The sequence below is a fragment of the Lytechinus variegatus genome, chromosome 12 (genome assembly GCF_018143015.1).
Source record: "Lytechinus variegatus isolate NC3 chromosome 12, Lvar_3.0, whole genome shotgun sequence".
Classification (NCBI taxonomy): Eukaryota; Metazoa; Echinodermata; class Echinoidea; order Temnopleuroida; family Toxopneustidae; genus Lytechinus; species Lytechinus variegatus.
This window is the reverse complement of record NC_054751.1, coordinates 33468419-33488662: the sequence shown is the minus strand read 5'-3', so window position 1 is coordinate 33488662 and position 20244 is coordinate 33468419. Positions and strand designations below refer to the sequence as shown.

At 34.2% G+C, this 20244-nt stretch overlaps 2 protein-coding genes across 3 annotated transcripts; one reads left to right on the top strand and one right to left on the bottom strand.

Moving 5' to 3' along the window:
• Positions 1-1070: 1070 nt before the first annotated feature.
• Positions 1071-5772, top strand: LOC121425080 (HIG1 domain family member 2A, mitochondrial-like). The gene is made up of 2 exons (XM_041621045.1): positions 1071-1304; positions 2491-5772. Exons 1-2 carry the CDS (start codon positions 1133-1135, stop codon positions 2670-2672), a joined length of 354 nt encoding a protein of 117 aa, XP_041476979.1. The 5' UTR covers positions 1071-1132; the 3' UTR covers positions 2673-5772.
• A 6432-nt stretch (positions 5773-12204) lies between these two features.
• On the bottom strand, positions 12205-18341 carry LOC121425142 (ADP-ribosylation factor-like protein 3). Of its 2 annotated transcripts, none has more exons than XM_041621135.1 (4): positions 18138-18341; positions 15927-16095; positions 14438-14619; positions 12205-12545 (listed from the first exon to the last, which is right to left on the bottom strand). In XM_041621135.1, the coding sequence occupies exons 1-4, from the start codon at positions 18300-18302 to the stop codon at positions 12378-12380; spliced, it is 684 nt and encodes a 227-aa protein (XP_041477069.1). In that variant the 5' UTR covers positions 18303-18341; the 3' UTR covers positions 12205-12377. The 2 variants fall into 2 exon arrangements, with proteins under 2 accessions (XP_041477069.1, XP_041477070.1); XM_041621136.1 differs by having other exon boundaries at positions 18150-18341.
• Between the last annotated feature and the right edge of the window lie 1903 nt (positions 18342-20244).

Below are 20244 nucleotides of genomic sequence, written 5' to 3'. Positions count from 1 at the left end.
GTCTTTGACGACTAAGTGTAATCTAAATAAAATTATATATATTACAATGGACCAAGCTGTAACAGATCAAAATGATACATTGAATAGAGATTCGTGTAGAATTCAAATTAGTTTAGGCTTATGTGGTTCGATATTTCTGAAATGATTAAAAAGTATCAATTCGTATTCTTAACCCAATAACCCGAAATTACACTTGTCTAAGTTCTTATACCTGTTAACCATTAATCCATTATATAAATGTTTAACATAATACTGCCTAATTATTAAAAATTTTACCTGAAAGTTATAATTATATCCATTCATATATATTCTTATTTTTTAAAGTCAATAATTTTATTGACCCCGACATGACATTTAAAATTCTCCTATAGTGAACTGGGAACTAGTGAACAGAGTATCATCTCTGTTATATATATTATTAATTCCAAATACTATTGATTCCTAAGAATGAAGAAACTTCAAATTATTTCAGGTTTATATGACTTTCTCACTCCCATTGATTTTCTTACGCGAGAAAATTGGGAGAACATTTCCTTTTGAAAATGTGTTATTTTATTGTATCCTAGCTTAAGTGAATCTATCGATGGAGCAGTTACTAAAAGATACAAAGTCCTTTTCTTCCTGCTCAGATGAGTATTTATTTTTATAAAAAGAGATTGTTTGTAAGGAGTATGTAGTAAAATTAAAGCAGTTCTCAATTAAACTCTACTGCTGCAGCCTTTTTATGCTTTTATAACATGATACTACGGAATATTGCCGCGCATCGCTCTCTCGCATATTTTCCTGTAGGGTGACAGAAACATTTATTAATACAGGACAGTTTAAGGATAGAAAACGATATAAATCATTATAGATCATTATTGCTATTATCATTGCTATTATTATTGCTATCATTATTGTTATCATTATTATTATTATCATTATTACCATTATCATTATTATTAATTCTATTATTATAATCATCATTATTATTATCTTTTTCGTCGTCGTCATCATTATGATTAGTAATATCACCATTATCAATACTACCATTTCATTTTTTCTGAATTGTCGCTAGATGGCGCTGTAAATAAACTTTGATGCTACTGTACTGCGCTTTTAATAGACTAGACGCCAAGAAAATCAACTGAAAATGGCTGCAATCAAGGAAAGTTCGGTCCCCAACGGACCTAAAGAGATGAGGAAACCTTTCCAGTATCCAGGTGATATACCGCCCGAGTTATATGACTGGGTTCCAGCTGAGCAGGAAGGATTCAGAGAAAAACTGATCAAAAAAGTGAAGCAGAATCCATTTGTCCCGATCGGTAAGTTACGCAACAGTTTTCTTGCATGTACCGGGTACCGTATTTATGCACGTAACTTACGGTACCATACCATACCGTAGTCAGTGGCAAGTGGCCAGCCCAGTGCAGTCAGACTCAGTTTCAGAGATGATGTAGTCTTGAGGACTCCATGATGATGTTATATTACTATTTAGACATATGCTTCTTCATCATTGGAGTCTTGGATAAGAGACACATGCAAACAAAGATGGATTTCCCTAGGAAATCCATCTTTTAATATAAAAATCACATAAATTTTATGAATCTCTACACTAATGCGTAAGAAGGTTTAAAAGAATGGTCAATTAAAATATACAAAAATGAAGGTTTCTTACCAGACAGATCTCGTGTAGATCCCTCGATCCATATGTACACAACGCAAATACAATATGGTCTACCCTTGAACCGCTTATGTATGACGTACATCATGTACATGTACGGTACATCTGGTTACAAGCAATGCCGTTTTGAAGAACAATTCTAGGCTTAGATGAAAATTATTATTTCACAAATATTAAAATTTAATATGTGATTATAAATAATTAGTAGTAGTATGCTAATTATTTATAATCATGTATTAAATTTTAGTATTTGTATGACTGTACAAGGTCATCAAAGCTTAAAAAGTGTTTAAATGATTCTTGTTTTTTATTTTAATTCACGGTCAGATGAGGAATGGAGTGACCATTGATAAGGAAGGGATGTGGTGGGGGAGCTTTCACATTTTTGAGCTTTGAATTATGCATAATTGGCCTAAATCTCTTTTGGGCCGATTAAATCTTGGTGATAACTTAGATGTCTAAGATGCCCCTAGGGCCCGTTGCAGAAAGAGTTGCAATCAATCGCATCTCTAAAAATCAAGCGCAACTTGATTTTCAACCAATCAACAGTGCGCATTTCGGACTTGCGATCGATTTTTTGGCTTGTGTTTGAACGCAACTCTTTCTGCAACGAGTCTGATATGATACAAATGTATACATGTTTCTTGAAGAAAAAAAATATTGAGACAGTATACACATGTATTAAATCAACACCCTAACACAAACAATCAAATCCCGTCCATTGAGTATAGTGCCGTTTTGTTGCAGTTTCAAAGTGCCTCACAGTAGTGTCATTCACGCTCATAGTTCAAGATAAAATCAGCTTAATCTTCTTTCTTCTAATCCAGGTTGCTTGGCCACTGCCGGTGCTCTGACATATGGATTAGTTATGTTCAAGAGGGGTAATACAGCCCGATCTCAGACCATGATGAGAGCTAGGGTAGCAGCCCAGGGACTGACCATTGCAGCTGTCTTAATAGGCGTTGCCATGGGAGCAGGCAGACCAACCTATGACCAGGGAACAAAGTAAACTGTATCCTCTAGGATTGGACGAATAGTAGCCAATATTCTAGGTATTAGGGGTGGATTGCCTGAAATAATAGGACGCCCTCATCAAGTGATTGAATTCAAGAACATGCTCTGGAACATCAATCACAATTAGGAGCTTAATAATTGTTCCAAAGTAATTGCTGTCATCGACTGGACTTTTGCTGTCATCAGGATTGGAAGTGTGGTTGGCAGATTCTTCACATCGGTATAAGATATAAATGGAAAAACTGCATGACTTTGTTTTTGCACAAATACTCTTCATTGTCACACTTGAATACAACTTGTCAGAGCCTTCTATACCAATGGCTCAAATATTTTTGCTCATTGATTGCCACCTGTCTTTTAATGGGGCCAGCGCTAGTAGTTGACATCATCTGTAGCATGAGCACAAGCATAACAAGTAATGTGTAGATATGAGAATTATAAGAATTGTGGCCCATTTCGTAACCTGTTCATTACAAGGCTCGAGATAGGGAACAACCTGGTACTAGTAGGGATATATGATGTGCAAGTTCAGATACTCAAGAACATGTACAGCATGTAAACATTATGGACCATCAGTGAGATATTTTTACTTGTATGATTTGGGAAGACACCAATCATTTTTAATAATTGTTGTACTGACTATTTTAGAATTATATCTGATGGCTGTCGACATATTCGATGACAATTCTCAAAGCTTGTAAGAATATTTGATCACTCTGTCAAGTATTATTATTTTTTAATTATCATCTGCACAGATAAGTGGAGGAGGCAAAAACTGTAGAGGAAAGTTAAATTTAGATTGTAATTGAAATGCCCCCAAAATGTAGACTCTTAGAGTAATCATGTGTTTGTAAATTTGTACCAATGAACTGTTTTTTTTATCAGTTCATATTTTTTTTCTATATGAAAAAGATGTTTGCAATAATAACTTATGTAAAGGGTTGTGCCTTTAATGGAAATTTCATTGTTCATTTGAAAGAAATTTTAACAAGGTCTGATGTATTTTGGGGCTAGTGGACTCAGTGGAGGAGCTTTACAGATGTTCTTTGCTGGAGGAAATTTCCCATCAACAACAACAACAGAAAAAATGTGTTTGATGTCTTGTGGAATTTAGTTGACATCTGTGTACATCATACATGTACATCTGTGCCGACTGGACAGAAACGTTAGCCTAACAGATCGGTAACAGTGAGCTCAGTCACAGCTTTCGGATTGTTAAGTCAAAACATTTATTACAATGTTAAGCAATGCATTGTTGTAACATTAGGCATCGCTGCCACATTACCGGTTGTAACAGGGCCTCTGTTAGTGCACTGCTAGCGCTAACAACATTTCTGTGCAGTCAGTATTGGGCTCAGTTGCATAAAAGTTACTGTAATGGTAACATTGCCAACCAATGGCAACTATAGTCAGTAGCCAATCAAAATCAAGGATTCCAATTGAATAACCATAATGGTAATGTTTATGTAACTTGGCCCTGGTGTCACTCTATTCAATGACTCCTGCTAATTTTCAGACCATATACATGTATATCTGGTACTTTTTTCTATTGTAGTATAGCTAGTGTATATCTAAGTATGTCAAGTCAAAAAGTTGCTTCAAATGAGACTCATTGAGAATTAAGAATTGTGTAATTTGACATGCTCATGTTGATTAGAAAAGATTGGAAGGACTTCCAGATTGATGATTTTACTCTCGGTACTTGATGTGCCGAAACAGTATATGAGGATTTATGTCAGAATGAAAGTTTTATGGGGCTTTGCCGCTTGGGCAAAGGTTGAATTAGAACGTGATACAGATACATTGGCTAAGGACCACTGAGTGACGGGGCTTTTGTATGTGAGAGTGAAATGTGCCTAGCCATGGACATATGGCCTACATAGTTTCGGTGTAACTAAATTTACATGTGTGTGTGTGTACAATATTTTTTTGTTAAAAAAATGACAGTTGTATCTTCATTAATGATGAAGAGAAATTAGGAATTTTCATATCAAAAGTATGTACATGTACAATGGTGATTTTACATGTTAAAAAGAAAAGAAAAAAATGTGTGGAAATTACTGTTAAAGAGTAAGAGTAAAGTGTAAAGAGTGTTGGGAAAATATGTACCATTCTTGAGGGGATAGTAAGGATATCAACATTGAATTGCTGATTTTGGGTAAGGAACTAAAGACCTAATGTACATGTATCTGAATAGCAAATCAATCATGTACATCTGTAGCTTTAGCTTGCACTCCTAAATGTATCCTATTATCTGAAAACTACATGTATGTTATTTTCTTGACCCACTGTTGAGTATGAGGGGTCAATGTTGGATACCCATCGGTCAGTGTATAGTAATAGAGTACCATTTTCATTGAAGGTCACTTGCTTTGCACATGCAGGACAAAGGTTTGAACATGTATTCAGATAACTCCAAAACTCAGGATAAACGCTTACAGTACACTCTTGTACATGTATGTCATGCTTTTCCTCTTTGAGACTTTCATAATGTGTAATCTTATTTACATATTTGAGTCAATTGGCAAATTCTTCATTATCATCACGTATGAAATTTGTACGCGTAGGAGGTAATCATACATGTAGCTCTGTAACAACAAAAAAGGGCTTGTGAGGGATTGCAAATTTTGAAAGAATAATTCTCATCGGGTACAGTTCAGTTTTTGCAGCTAAAAATGTGGGAGGCATTGACTATTGCGGAATTGATGATTGATAACATACATGTAAGGTCCTTTGACTATCAAAATTTTATTTCATTTCAGGATCCCATACCTGTATTGCGGAAACTTGAGACCATGATTGTTTCCTTGTATGTGGAATACTTCAATTCTGAAATTTGACTTGCAGTTAGGGAAATACTTTTTAACAAAGAGTCCCATGTAACAACCGTACAAAAAGACCTTTTCTGAAGCATGAAAAAAGTGATGTGCTGATTGCAGTGTACAAGAGAAATTATACCCTGTGGTATTTGTTTGCATGTATGTATCAGAATGGGAGACAACCATTTTTTTCCTGATTGGTGCTATATTTGCACATACTTGGTAAATTCCATTTGGAAATCTATGTCAAGTATCCATTTCTCCTGTAATAATATTTTTTTAAAAATCTTGATTCTCGTCTGTTTTTTATTTATTTTTTTATTATTATGATACATGTAAATTACAATAGTTGGGAGTGAAGAATGAAGATAGTGCATGGAAATTTACAAGCCTAAAATTATGTACAAATATGTGTGTGTTTCATGTAAATAATGTATGATTGTAAATGAATATATCATTGGTATTATTAAATTTAAAAAATAACATGTTAATAAGTTGATCAAGCTTTGCTTTATTGAAATTTATTGGAAGTCATTTCAAGAGATGAATCTGAATTATCTTGACTGGTGTACCCTATCTGTATATTCTAAAGTCAGATAATCACATTAAGAAATAAAAATAGTGATGGAGTGTCTCACTGAGAGTCAAGTATAATTCTAAATCACACATGAAAAGGGCTGAAAGTATTTATAGCTTTAAATGTAGAATGACAGCAAAATGACGAAAATTACATCTAAATCGGATAACAAATAATAAAGTTATTGAATTTTAAAATTTAAGCAATATTTTGTGAAAACAGTCGTCATGAATATTCATTAGGTGGGCTGATGATGTCACATCCCCACTTTTTCTTTTGTATTGTATTATATGAAATTAGGTTGATTCAATTTTTTTTTCCTCCAAGAACTAGAAAAATTGGATTGACAACTGATTTATTTCATTATAAGGGAGACATATTATTCATACAAGTTTGAAATAATGAAAAAAATATGATTTTATGTAATAACATAAGAAAAAGGAGAGTGGGGATGTGACATCAGCCCACCCAATGAATATTTAGACAACTGTTTTCACAAAATATTACTTAACTTTATAAACTTCAATAAATTTATTTTTGATTTTGATGAAATTTTTCTGCATTTTGCTCAGTGAATTCTACTCTATGTAATAAAATATTGATATTTTCAGCCCGGACCATCCCTCTTTAAATTACCATTTTCATGCAGTATATAGGAAAAATTGCAAACGTTGGTCAGATAATGCCGAGACACATGTACAATGTGCTTCCACAAATTTTTCAGTGAGATTACATGCGAGTATCTTGTGCATGTTGATTCCTCAATTGTTAAATGGCCCCGAGAAAATGAGAAATGTGTACCCCCCCCCGTGTGTACCTCACATGCTAGTTGAATAGGGAAGCATTTCAAGAAGATTTGTTAGTGATTTTTACACACTTATTTGCTTTCAGCCAATTAGATGTAAGGATTTCTAGTACATGTAGCTTAATAATAATATGAACATTTGTAATGCGCCGGTATCCATCATAAAAGATGCTCATGGCGCAAAAAAGAAAAGAAAAAAAGAAAACCTACTAAACAGAGGGGGCGAAGAACAATGACCTAAAAGCTTGTGTGAATAATCAGGTTTTCACAGAACTTTTGAAAGTGGGGAGACAAGAAACATTTGTCTGTGAAATCACTGACAAAAACCTTCATTGAAAACTCCCCTGGTCTTAGTTGCCTCACTATGTACTAATGACTTGGCCGTTAACTTGTCCACATTTTAATGGAATGTTGGGTAACATTTTTTAAATGAAAATGTCCCAAAATATATTTAAATTTTATGATTTTCTCATTTTATTGCAATTAATTTTTTTTTTTTTGAGGGGGGGGAGGAGGCATGTTTCACTGCTGTATAATGAATAAATGGACACAAGATACTCCAGAAAAGTGAAAACTTTGCTTCCATAGATGGTGATGTCAGATCAGTGATACCGTTTGTGTTGGAAGCACAATTTAGATTGCATTTCCCCTGCTCCAACATCAATTAGAGTTTACAACAAAATGATCCAAACTCATTAATGATAGCTTAATGTCAAGTGAGACTTGAAGGTATTCCATTAACAGTGTTGTAATGATGTATAAATACACCCCAACACCAACACCACAAGGTTAACACTGAACTTGAATCACTAATTTTTTTTTTATTTCACCTGTTGAATACTGAATTGTGCAATTTCAACTTGTTTTGTACAGGGCAACTGGTTTCAAATTAAGATTGAGAACTCCCGAAACAAAACATTTTCAGACGGAATTAAAGTTTTAATAACTTTTAATACATACATGTACAAAACATCAAATAGATATCTGATATACATAATTTCTATTTTTTTTACACTGAATATTCAAAACACACATGTATGTACACAACATTGAATTTGACTTATATTGAAATAGTTAATTGAACAAGTACAGACGATTTAATATTTACGGTGTATTTTTTGTCATCTTTGAGTACAAGTGCTATTTCAAGGTGCTAAAATTACATGTAGTTCATCACTTTCGTCCCTTTCAAAAAGAGCAAAACAAGACAACTAAATTCAATTTGTATTACACATGCTTTCCAAACCATCTGAATGACCTGGGGCCCGTCTTACAAAGAAATGCAAATGATCCGATCAATCGCAACTATGGAAAGCCAGCAAGGTCAACATATAAAATGAATACTTGTTCAAAAGTTGTTCTAGATATGAATGCATATCCGTAAATTAATTGATTTTCTTGACGATTTGGTGTGTTCTACTTTGTTTACAATTGACATTTTGCAAATTTCCTGTAGAAAAAATTATGGCACTTATGTATTTCCATAAAGGTATGATTGATTAGATCAATCGTAACTCTTTGTAAGATGGGGCACAGGTGTATGTATTCATAACATAATATCATGTGCAAAATGATTGTAGTAGGATACAGTAATTGGTCAGAAATGAATAAACAAGTTATTTTGTCTTGTCTTTTCTCCAAAATATTACATAACACAAACAGGAGGAAAATTAATACTTGCAATACAAATGATACAAACACACAGTAATTCAACTAACTACATGTAGCTAACCCTGTAAGGAAAAAAAATCTAATTAAAAATGATAACTTCTCTTAAAAATCATATTAAAATTGATTTAATTTAAATAAATTTAGGTTCACTGAAATAAAAGGTGATCAAGTACAGAGTACTCATAAGAAGGGGTGAAGATGAGGCTACCCTCGAGGCTACATTTTGCTGGGCCTTGGTCTAGGGTCGAGTTACATGCATAAAAGAGTCTATGGAAGAACTTTTACCCATCTTGATTAATTCCACTTGGTCTCCTATAATCAGTCTGGTCTGGTCCAATTCTCACTTGATCTAATATTCACTTTGTATAACTTTTATTCAGTCTAATACCCTGATGGTTTAATTTCCACTTTTGGCTACCTAATGCCTTTCCACATTTTATCATATGAATATCTGATTTATAAATTAAAGTGGATATTAAAACAGTGAAGGACTAAGTGGCAATTAGTTTAAGTATCAATATCAGAGACGATTTTAAATGAATAGACTGCTTGAATTAATGCCTGAAGAAATCAAAACAGATGTGGAATAATTACAATTTTTCATGGTATACTGATAATTTGTTTTTAAAAAGCAAGCTATGTTGAAGATTTAACAAACGACTCAAAATCTTAGTACACTCTGCCTTGAAGGAGTATAACCTTTTGCAATGACTCTAAAAAGACTATGAGTAAGAACATAAAATTATATTAATATCTATTTATTTGGAGGATAGGGAAGTTGGAGGGGAAGACAGAAATAAGAGGTAGAATTACTGAGAAGTAAAAAGAAAAGAACAAAATTTACAACAAAGGAGAGGAGAATAGGAAGAGACATATTGTTTAAGTGCTTGTGTGAAGAATTCTTTAAAATCGAATGGTCAAATAGAAATATGCATATCTCTATTGAAAAACTCCATGAAGCATATCAGAGACAATACATGAACATGAAAAGGAATGTAATTCTTTCTTTTAAAAATGACACCAAAATTTGATTATTACCATTATTTTGAAACATATAGATACAATATCAAAGTAGTACAAATAAATAAAGTCAAGCCAGACCAACTGAATTTAATTCAGTTATTTAAATTCACAACTCCATGCCAAGCATTAATAACACGAACAGAAAACTCTCTGTACAAAATAATTACAAGTTTACAATGTGCTGCTAACAGGTGACAGTTCATGTGACCTTTGCTCCAGTGAAAACTTCTCAATGCCTACGGGACTATATCAAATATTTTGAATGAGTTTTAATACTGAAAGCAGAGCAATCGGAGCTTAGTTGAAACAATGTAACAAGTGGAATGCCTCTGGCCGTCTCACCTGCATCACGCGGTTCAATATAGCAGCAGTGCTCACTTTGAATACTACTCTAACTCGCACAAGATGTTCAGTGATACATGGTTACTCTTATGTCCACTTTTTATGAACTAGACCAATAAACTTACAGAGATATGAGGGTTATTCAACAAAAAACCCCAACATGGCCAAAGTTCATTGACCTTACATGACCTTTGACCTTGATCATGTGACCTGAAACTCGAACAGGATGTTCAGTGATACTTGATTACTCTTATGTACAAGTTTCATGAATCAGATCAATAAACTTTCAAAGTTATGATGGTAATTCAACAGATACACCCAATTCGGCCAAAGTTCATTGACCTTTGACCTTGGTCATGTGACCTGAAACGCGCACAGGATGTTCAGTGATACTTGATTACTCTAATGTCCAAGTTTAATGAACTAGACCAATAAACTTTCAAAGTTATGATGGTAATTCAACAGATACCCCCGATTTGGCCAAAGTTCATTGACCCTAAATGACCTTTGACCTTAATCATGAGATCTGAAACTTGCACAAAATGTTCAGTGATGCTTGATTACTATTGTGTCCAAGTTTCATGAATCAGATCCATAAACTTTCAAAGTTATGATGGGAATTCAACAGATATCCCCAATTCGGCCAAAGTTCATTGACCCTAAATGACCTTTGACCTTGGTCATGTGACGTGAAACTCATGCAGGATGTTCAGTGATACTTGATTAACCTTATGTCCAAGTTTCATGAACTAGGTCCATATATTTTCTAAGTTATGACATTTCAAAAACTTAACCTCAGGTTAAGATTTCGATGTTGATTCCTCCAACATGGTCTAAGTTCATTGACCCTAAATGACCTTTGACCTTGGTCATGTGACATGAAACTCTAATAGGATGTTCAGTAATACTTAATTAACCTTATGGCCAAGTTTTATTAACTAGGTCCATATACTTTCTAAGTTATGACGTCATTTCAAAAACTTAACCTCAGGTTAAGATTTGATGTTGACGCCGCCGCCGCCGTCGGAAAAGCGGCGCCTATAGTCTCACTTTGCTTCGCAGGTGAGACAAAAACAACACAAACATTGAGCAATGCTGTCTGATTAATTCTATATACAAAGTTGGGATTACAAGCGTTTTACAGTCTATTGACTTTTGGACATATAAACTGGTTTAAGACCTGATTCATTTTCACACTTGATTTTGCGGCCATCTCAAATAGAGAGTTGTTATAACTTTCAATGAGTACAGCATAATAAATGACACACCGGTACTCTGGTAGTCACCTAGGATAAATACTGATGATGATCCTGCTTTTTTATGTAGGCTACAATCTGGACAAAGTATGATGGAATAGGATATATCTGACACCTACATAAATCCTTGTTATTTGATTGGTTATTTGATATCGATCATTCAGCCAGTGATATCATCATCCGTGCAATTTTTGAGATCCATTCATCATGCAATTTTGGATCCACGTAATTCTGTACATTGCACACGCGCACCGAAACCCCAGGCACCACAAGTATTAAACACTCATGTTTGCAGCGCGTGTGTTGTATGTATGCGACAATCAACAACCGAGCTCGCAATGCATGAACATATTGTGCATCGAAACTCATAAATTTCATGTGAAAAAGAATATATCTTTAGGTGTCGTATAATCCAAATTAAGATTATTCTTATCATTTGTGCAATGGAATGAATACTTCATTCGGTGAATGAAAGATGAAATTAATGATCCATTCAACGAGGCGTACAGTGAAGCTGACTTGAATCTTTCTTTCACCTCATGAAGTATTCTGTCAATTGTACTCTTAAACATTCATTATTTGTATATCAAATCGATTTGAATTTCAATCTAAAAATGTGGTAAATAGGTTGTAAGGAAATGAGGATAGCTCATGTTGCGAAGTGAAAATATGTTAATTGGCTTTCCTTGGAGGCGTATGAGCCCACATGATTGTTTCAAAATGCATTGCGATTTGTAGATTATCATAATGCCTACCTAATCCTTCGTAACTGGAAAAAACATCCTTTATCATAATCATACCTTAAACAATAGTTTGACAAGAAATTAATATGCAAAGAGGGGAAGTTTTCAAGAGATGTGAATAATATGTCATGATGAATTGTTTCGTCAAAATGAAATGTCAAAATTCATTACAAAATTTGATATTTGTCTAAACGTGTAAATATAGCATGCCAGACTAACTTTATTCAATTGTTCATCTATTAAATTTCAATCATGTCTAGTGTTTGTGGTTCATTTTTTGTGTGTTCACTACTGAGCCAAAGTAGAATGATTTTAATAAATTTTACAACAAATGTGACCACTAGTGCACATAACTTAAAGGCCAAATTTAAATACTTTTCAAGGATTTAAAGATTGTCACAGAGCAATGTTCACTGGAGCGTAGACATTGTGCTATCAAATTACAATAGGATTCCTTTGGAATATTAATTTTTTGAGAGGACGGACATGAGATCTAAGACTTCGGACATGTTTGCACTCTTTTTCTCTGCTGAAGAGCTTACTTCTAGAAGATGAACATCTCTGCTCTTGAGGGGAAGGACAAGGTCTAAACTCGCCAAAAAGTCACCTCCTTTCTTGGCCCCTGGTAGATCCTAAAAAATAAATTAATGAAAAAGTCATTAAAGAATATTTATGATAATGATAATAATAATGATATGGTCCATTTATATAGCGCAGCTAATATATGCATATTGTGCTTGATACTTGGTATCATATTATTATTATCATATGATAAACAAAATGCTTTCTTTGGAATTTCAATGGTTAATCTAGCTTTAAAAGGAAGTTAACACTCATGTAAAGTTGGTTTTGATAAAAGCAGAGATATGCAAAATAAATTTTTTTGAAGATTTTGCAAAAAATCCATGTAAGACTAAAAGGAGTTATAGACTTTTAGCATTTTAATTTTATGAGTAGCTCCTACATGTGTTGTGTGATATTAATTCAATAACATGCCTTTTGTCAGAAATTACAAATGACTTTCCTTGTGCATTTGCAAACATAAAATCCTACCAAGTAGTAAATGTCCTTCTTATCAGGGGTTATTTATTTATATATTAATTAATTCATTCATTTATTTATTTATTCATTTATTTATTAATTAATTTATTTATTCATTTATTTATTTATTCATTTATTTATTCATTCATTGAATGGTTTTATTTCAAATATTCACTGAAAATGGCAGCCAAAGGCTGAATTACTTTCAGTTTGCAAATGGTATATACAGACATATAAAAATATACAACTTAAAATAAAATAGGCAAATATCAAAATGAAAAATTTATACATATGTGAAATTAATTGAAATACCCAGCATATGAGAAGAAAGCCTCAGAGGTAGAATGAAGTACATGTAATGAGAACATGTTAAAACGATAGACAGAATGAAATAAAAAGGAAGAGAGGGAGACAGGCACAAAGTTAAAGAGATTGGGTATCTAACAAAGATGGAAAAAATTATCTGAAATAGTAATTATAATGCAACAAATGGAAAATCAAGAAAGAAACAAATCATAGATAGATAAAGATAGATAGATAAATGGTTTATTAATAAAAATCAAGACATCATCGCGGCTAAGGCCGAATTGCGATGTATTTACAAGGTAATAAAGACACAAAAAATATTCAAACAATAACGCAGATAATTACAAAATAAATAATAGGATAAAGTATGGTATTGTGAAATTTGGAAAGGTAAGAGAGACTTGGGAAGGAGAGGCAGATAGAGAGAGAGAGGGGGGGGGGTGGATGGGGATAGAGAGAGAGGGGGAGAGAGAGAGAGAGGGGGTGAAGGGAAGGAGTAGAGTAGAAAGTCAGAAGAAAAGAAGGTACAAACATTATGAAAGAGGTAAAGACATAAAGTTATAAGGCTGTACGGGATTCCTATTTCTAATTTGAGTGCAACTAAAGGAATTTGAAGCAGTTCAACAATTACGGAAATGAAATCTTGAATAACATTATTTAGCATTGTTTTGACATTAAGGTGATGTTTATGTAGGAAATAAGTATGAAATTAAATAATATTTTGTCACAAAGGAGTTTTTTGGTTTAAAAAGAAGCACACAAGTAGTTTTATTAAAAGAGTATATATAAAAACAGATGAGTTATTGAAAATAACTACTTGTATTTACCTATAGATGTTTAAATCAAAATGAAACAAAATATAAATTTCAAATGTATGATATAATAGAAAAATTTAAGAACAGACTCAGGAAACATTCAGTTGGGTGTGTTAATGATTATAAATTATTCAATAGATATGGGATTGCGCTGTCTCTTAATCTGTTTGTCCTGAATCTAAGTTGTGTGTATGGTCTAGAATGCCTTGTTGATCGAATATTTGAGTCTCTTGTTGGCAAGAGATGGCGGAAATGGATGTTAAGATGAATTTACAGACCTATTGTAACCTAGACTTCACCTTGAAATTCAAGGAGACTAGGAATTTTCAAACAAATGAATAACACCCAGCTAATGTTCTCACCTGTTTGTTTGCAACAACTAGAAGAGGAACCTTTTCTAGACGTCCATCTTTAAGGAGTCTATGAAGCTCTTCTTTGGCTTCAGGAAACCTGAGTTCATCGGCTGAATCTACCACAAAGACGAGAAGCTCTGTGCCTTGCAAGAAGTTTTCCCAATATGACCGCACATTCTTGGTTCCACCCACTGTACATCAAACAAAACCAACAAAATGCTTATTATCATAAATCATTGTTCATATTTCATAGCCTTATAGTAAAACTTATGATAAGTTAGACTTGTACCATGCCAAGTTCATTCTGTAGATTGCTCAAGGAGCTTTTCAAGAAATGTTAAAAGGAAATTAAAAGAATTGGAGGAAAATGTTTTTAGGCATTATTTTAAAGTTTCATAAGTTCCATTAATATAAAGGAAGATTGGACAAATGATCCTCCCTCAGGTTTAGGAAAGTGGGAGTAACAAGAGAATTGGAAGTTGAGGGGGAGAGGCACTATTGGTGGTACGGTACGGGGACGTGCCACTTTGATGACCCCCTTTTTCAGACCTAATTTTCAATTCTCTAGATACTCCGAATGGCAAAAGTTAAGTTCAGAAGCCACCCAGCCCCGCTCGCAAGACCCTCTTACGAGACATCTCAATTCCCCAGCCCTGCCAAAATTGTCGAGCGCAAGCACCGCATGCGAGAGATGCATGTATGGCTTCGCAACTCCTTACATAATTAGTAGCCACTCCATGCATGGCTAGCGCATGCACAGTAGTGCATACACTTACAGTGCCGCGATCCTGTTCCGTAGACCCGTTTTTCACACCGCGTGGTATATACTTAGTTCCCAAGACCCCATACTTTACCCTTTTAGTCAGTTTCTTAGACCCCCTTATCAGAGTTTCGTGAGGCACACCCTCATCAAAAAATAATTTGAGTAAAAAGACAGACTGGCATGTGGGTCAGGGTTCACAAAAAGGAAATTCTTCCATTGCCCATAGAATGGGAATCCTCATACGCCGTTCTGGATGAAAAAATTCCTATTCCACAATAACCAGAAAACATTGTACAAGCTACATGTGCATTTCTATTATGAGCAGCAATCAGGGAACAGTTTTGAAAGTGAGGGGGCTGAGCCGAAAGAAGGGGGGGGGGGTGACCATGCAAAAATTCATAATCAGATGGTCATTTTTATGATTTTGTACAGGGTTTTGGAAAAAAGTGCATCCCCCCCTTTCCGCGGCCCCTGGCAATAATATAACAATCAACAATATCCAACTCACAATCTGCAATATACGACGGGTCCCATGAAAAAGGAGAAAATAATAAGAAGCAGTTTGTGCCATCATGAGAAAAGAGAACCCAAACCAAATAAAAATAACCTTGTGTTGGCATAATTTGATCAAGTTCAATTTTCTAAGTTTCTCCTCTTTTGGAACTACTTTTAACCACAAAATAAAATTTTACAAATCTACCTTCCATATTATCTACAATAAGTAAATGAGCATACCTTCCCATACATTGAGAGTTGTATTCTTTCCTTGAATACACATAACATTGAAGCCCTCTGTTGGCTCAAGTTTGCCATCTCCTTCCTGGTGACTCAAACATTTGAGTAGACTGCTCTTCCCTGCTCCATCTAATCCAAGTACCAACACTCTCTTCTCAGATTGTGTAATCTAACAAAGTAAAGATATCAATATTTGATGAAACAATACACATCAACCATTATATTAAAGTTATATGTAGGTGTATAATCTTTCTTCAACACATCAGCCTTCTTGGCTTGCATGATTTACATTGTACATGTACTGTAATTCCAAGTTTCATGTTTACTTAAACAGGTAGTGCGCCATGCTGCAATTTGAGCTGAATGTCAGAAAAACTAATTCACGAGATCATCAGACATTTTGTCAAACATCATGAGATGATTTTTGTAGTCTCAATTAGATTCCATATACTGGTACCATTATATACAATTGGTTATATAACACAAGAGTACAGTAACTTCCTTCTAAATCAAAGAGGGATATTTTACTGGGCTGGGCATTACACATAATGAACCACAAATTAAGATATAAACTTGTGGGCTACTTTGGTGATATCAACTATAAATTAAGAATAAGTGTCAGGGGGCACTTGTTCAGCTTTGCACTGGCAGACTTTGAGCAAATTTCCCTACCAATATTTTTTTTGCAAATGCCATATGTAGCAATTAAGCCTCTCTTTCACATTTCAAGTTCAATACATGAATGTCCACCATTTTCTGAATATCCTGATCGGAATGGCTGTATTTTGGCTTGATCTCATTGTCAAATTCTCTTTCAGTCATTCCTTCGCCGTAGTTTTGATGTGGACTGAAGTTTGCGCCCAAAGATCTGTCTGCTCACTTGTTTCTTTGCTGCATGTTCATCTTGGCGAAACACACAAAAAAAGATAGTGACGTAAACACAATGAAAAGTTTCCCCCCGTCTTTTCATAATATTTTTCTCGTTTTTAAATGTATTCTTGTTTAAATTTGAAATCAATATCGTAGAAATGTCGGAAATGAAGTTGTATCCCATTACATGATTTAAACTTAGGGCTAGATCTTTTACTAGATTTAGAAAGAAGAAATCTCAGGGGCGAAAGTTTCTGTTTTATCGCGGTGCACACATATGATCAGAATGAAATCCCTGGCTCCATGGAGAGTAAGCATACATTAGTAAATTATTTTTATTCTCTAGTCTAGGAGCCTCCTGTCTAGCCAGACAGGTGCTCGGAAACTTTAGATTAAAGGTCAAGTCCACCCCAGAAAATTGCTGATTTGAATAAATAGAGAAAAATCAAACTAGCACAACGCTGAAAATTTCATCAAAATCGGATGTAAAATAAGAAACTTATGGCATTTTAATTGTTCACAAATCAGTGATATGCACAACTCAGTGACATGCAAATGAGTCAGTCGATGATGTCCATCACTCACTATTTCTTTTGTTTTTTATTGTTTGAATTATAAAATATTTCATTTTTTACAATATTTAATTTTTTACAATATTTAATTTTTTACAAATTTGACAATATGGACCAACTTGACTGAACCATACAATTATTAAACAATGCTAATCTCACGTGTTCAGTGAGGAATTAATCGTTGTTTCACTTGGCAATGAGGAGAAAATTATAATATTTCATATTTCACATAAATACAAAAGAAATAGTGAGTGGATGACATCATCAGTCTCCTCATTTTATTTGCATACCGACCAGGATGTGCATAACCGTTTTGTGAAATTAAGCAAAATTTAAAGCAAAATTTTAAAATGTCATAACTTTCTTATTTTACATCTGATTTTGATGAAATTTTCAGTGTTATGCTTGTTGGATATTTCTCTTTTTATTCAAATCAATTTTTGGTCAGGGTGGACTTGTCCTTTAAAAAAAATTCAGAAACCCAGTCCCAGATTCCTTTTCACAAAAAAATATTAATTCAAAATATTACTAATAGTAATACACTACATGTAGTTGTAACTTTTTTCAGTTTTGTTCTCTATAATATTGCCTAAGACTTAGCACTAAAAAGTAATGAAACTTTGCTTATTAACGTTTTCAAATGGCTGTTTAAAATTGACTGTCCAGACACACACAACAACAGTGCCGTACTCCCCCCCCCCCATTTTTTATGCGTGCCCACATATTATTTTTCAAGTTTGTTGCTTGTAATGTTGTAATTACGACTCACGACCGGGCTTACATCTTCTCGAGTACTTTCTCCAGGTCCTGTTGTGCCACTAAGAAATAATCTTTTGTAAAGGATGTATGTTCCACCGATTATTGATGCACTAGTTCCAATAACAACAGCAGTTTTTGATACAAAAGACAAATCTTGAAACCAAGATAGCGCCATAGTTTTGTTGTTCGGTTGCTGTCTACGGTATCTTAGAGAAATCGGATGTCAGGGCTAAAAACGGTGTATTCAACGTATGGGGGGGGGGGGGGCAGGGGTCTGAAGGACAGGGATTAATTCATTTTTTTGTGTGGGCCCGATTTATTTCATGTGTCATATTTCTCATTTTTTTTCAATGAAATGGAAAAAATGGATAGACCAGCTGAATTGATTTATACATTTATGTGCATAACAATTACCTGGAAATCCCGGGGGAGGGGGACAGCTGGGACGCGTCCCAAAACAAAAATAGTAGGGGGACACAATATCAAATACCCCCCTACTATTTTTTGTCTTTAATGATGGAGAAAAAATAATCGTTCACAATCGAAATAATAACATGTACTTTGGGTGCTTACTCATGATTTTTTTTTTGCTTGTCAAATTTTCCAGCCCCTGGTCCCCCTTCCTTCCTTACTTTGGGGACAGATTTCCGCCCATGCATGTTGCCATGTTGGTAATGCTGGATTTTGTTTTTTGTTTGTATTTAATCGTTTGATAACTCCAGATAATGTTTTTAGGTCTATACCTGTTGAATTAAACATCAAAGGACAAGTCCACCCAAGAAAAATGTTGATTTGAATAATAGAGAAAATTCAAACTAGCATAACACTGAAAATTTCATCAAAATCGGATGTGAAATAAGAAAGTTATTGTATTTTAAAGTTTCGCTATTTTTCACAAAACAATGATATGTACTCAGTGACTTATGCAAATGACAGAGTCGACGATGTCCATCACTCACTATTTCTTTTGTTTCTTATTGTTTGAACTATACAATATTCATTTTTTACAGATTTGACAATAATGACAAACTTGACTTAACCATATGCTAATTCCACATTTTCAGGGAGGAATTAATTTTTTTTCACTTGACAATGAAAAGAAAATTAGAATATTTCATATATCATAATAAAATACAAAAGAAATAGTGAGTGGATGGCGTCATCGGTCCCCTCATTTGCATACCGACCAGGATGTGCATAAATAACTGTTTTGTGAAATTAAGCGAAACTTTAAAATGTCATAACTTTCTTATTTTACATCCGATTTGGATGAAATTTTCAGGGTTATGCTTGATGAATTTTTCTCTTTTTATTCAAACCAAATTTTTGTTGGGGTGGACTTGTCCTTCAATTTAACATCAGTCATCAGTACGGTATCAAATTAATCGATTTTGATGTTTACGCCACTTAGGGTATCAAATTAGGGAATTTCCCCTGTTCACGCCACTTTAGGGTGGCTTTTCTCATGGGTTAGGCCACTTAGGGCTTGCAAGTTTAGTTAATGTAGTTACGCCATTTAGGGTGCATTTCTGAGGTTGTCGGACACGGATGGGTCGCAGTCCATGTGGAGACTGACCCCCCCCCCCCCGGATAGCAGTATAAACTTTATAGCATTATAATGTATGACTTTAAAGTAGCGGGAAAGTAGTCGTGCCCCCAAGTTCAAGTTGAATTTATGAATAATCAAGTTGAATTCAAGAATAGTCAAGAAATCAAAGTTTATTGCTTATCTTATTGAATCTTAAACCACCATGCAATTTGATATCAAATGACCTTCTGATCATGCACAGAATGGAAATACGAACTGGTCTATTTGTTATTAAATCTAGTGCACTATGATGACTTTTTGGGATAAGGGTGACATACGATATCATTTTCTGAATATTATGTAAAAATCTATCACAAATTTGGATTTTTGTAAGAAAAGAGTTGAAGTTTTTGCTAGCTCGCTACACTCGCTCGCAACTTATTTTTTTTTTAATTATGCAATACACCGAATCAACCCCCTCAATGTTTTTACTCATTACGCTACTGATCATGACATTGGCATATGAGGCGGCTAGAAATGGCTAAATGGGCAAAATTTATGAAAAAAGTTGGAAAATTTTACATTTTTA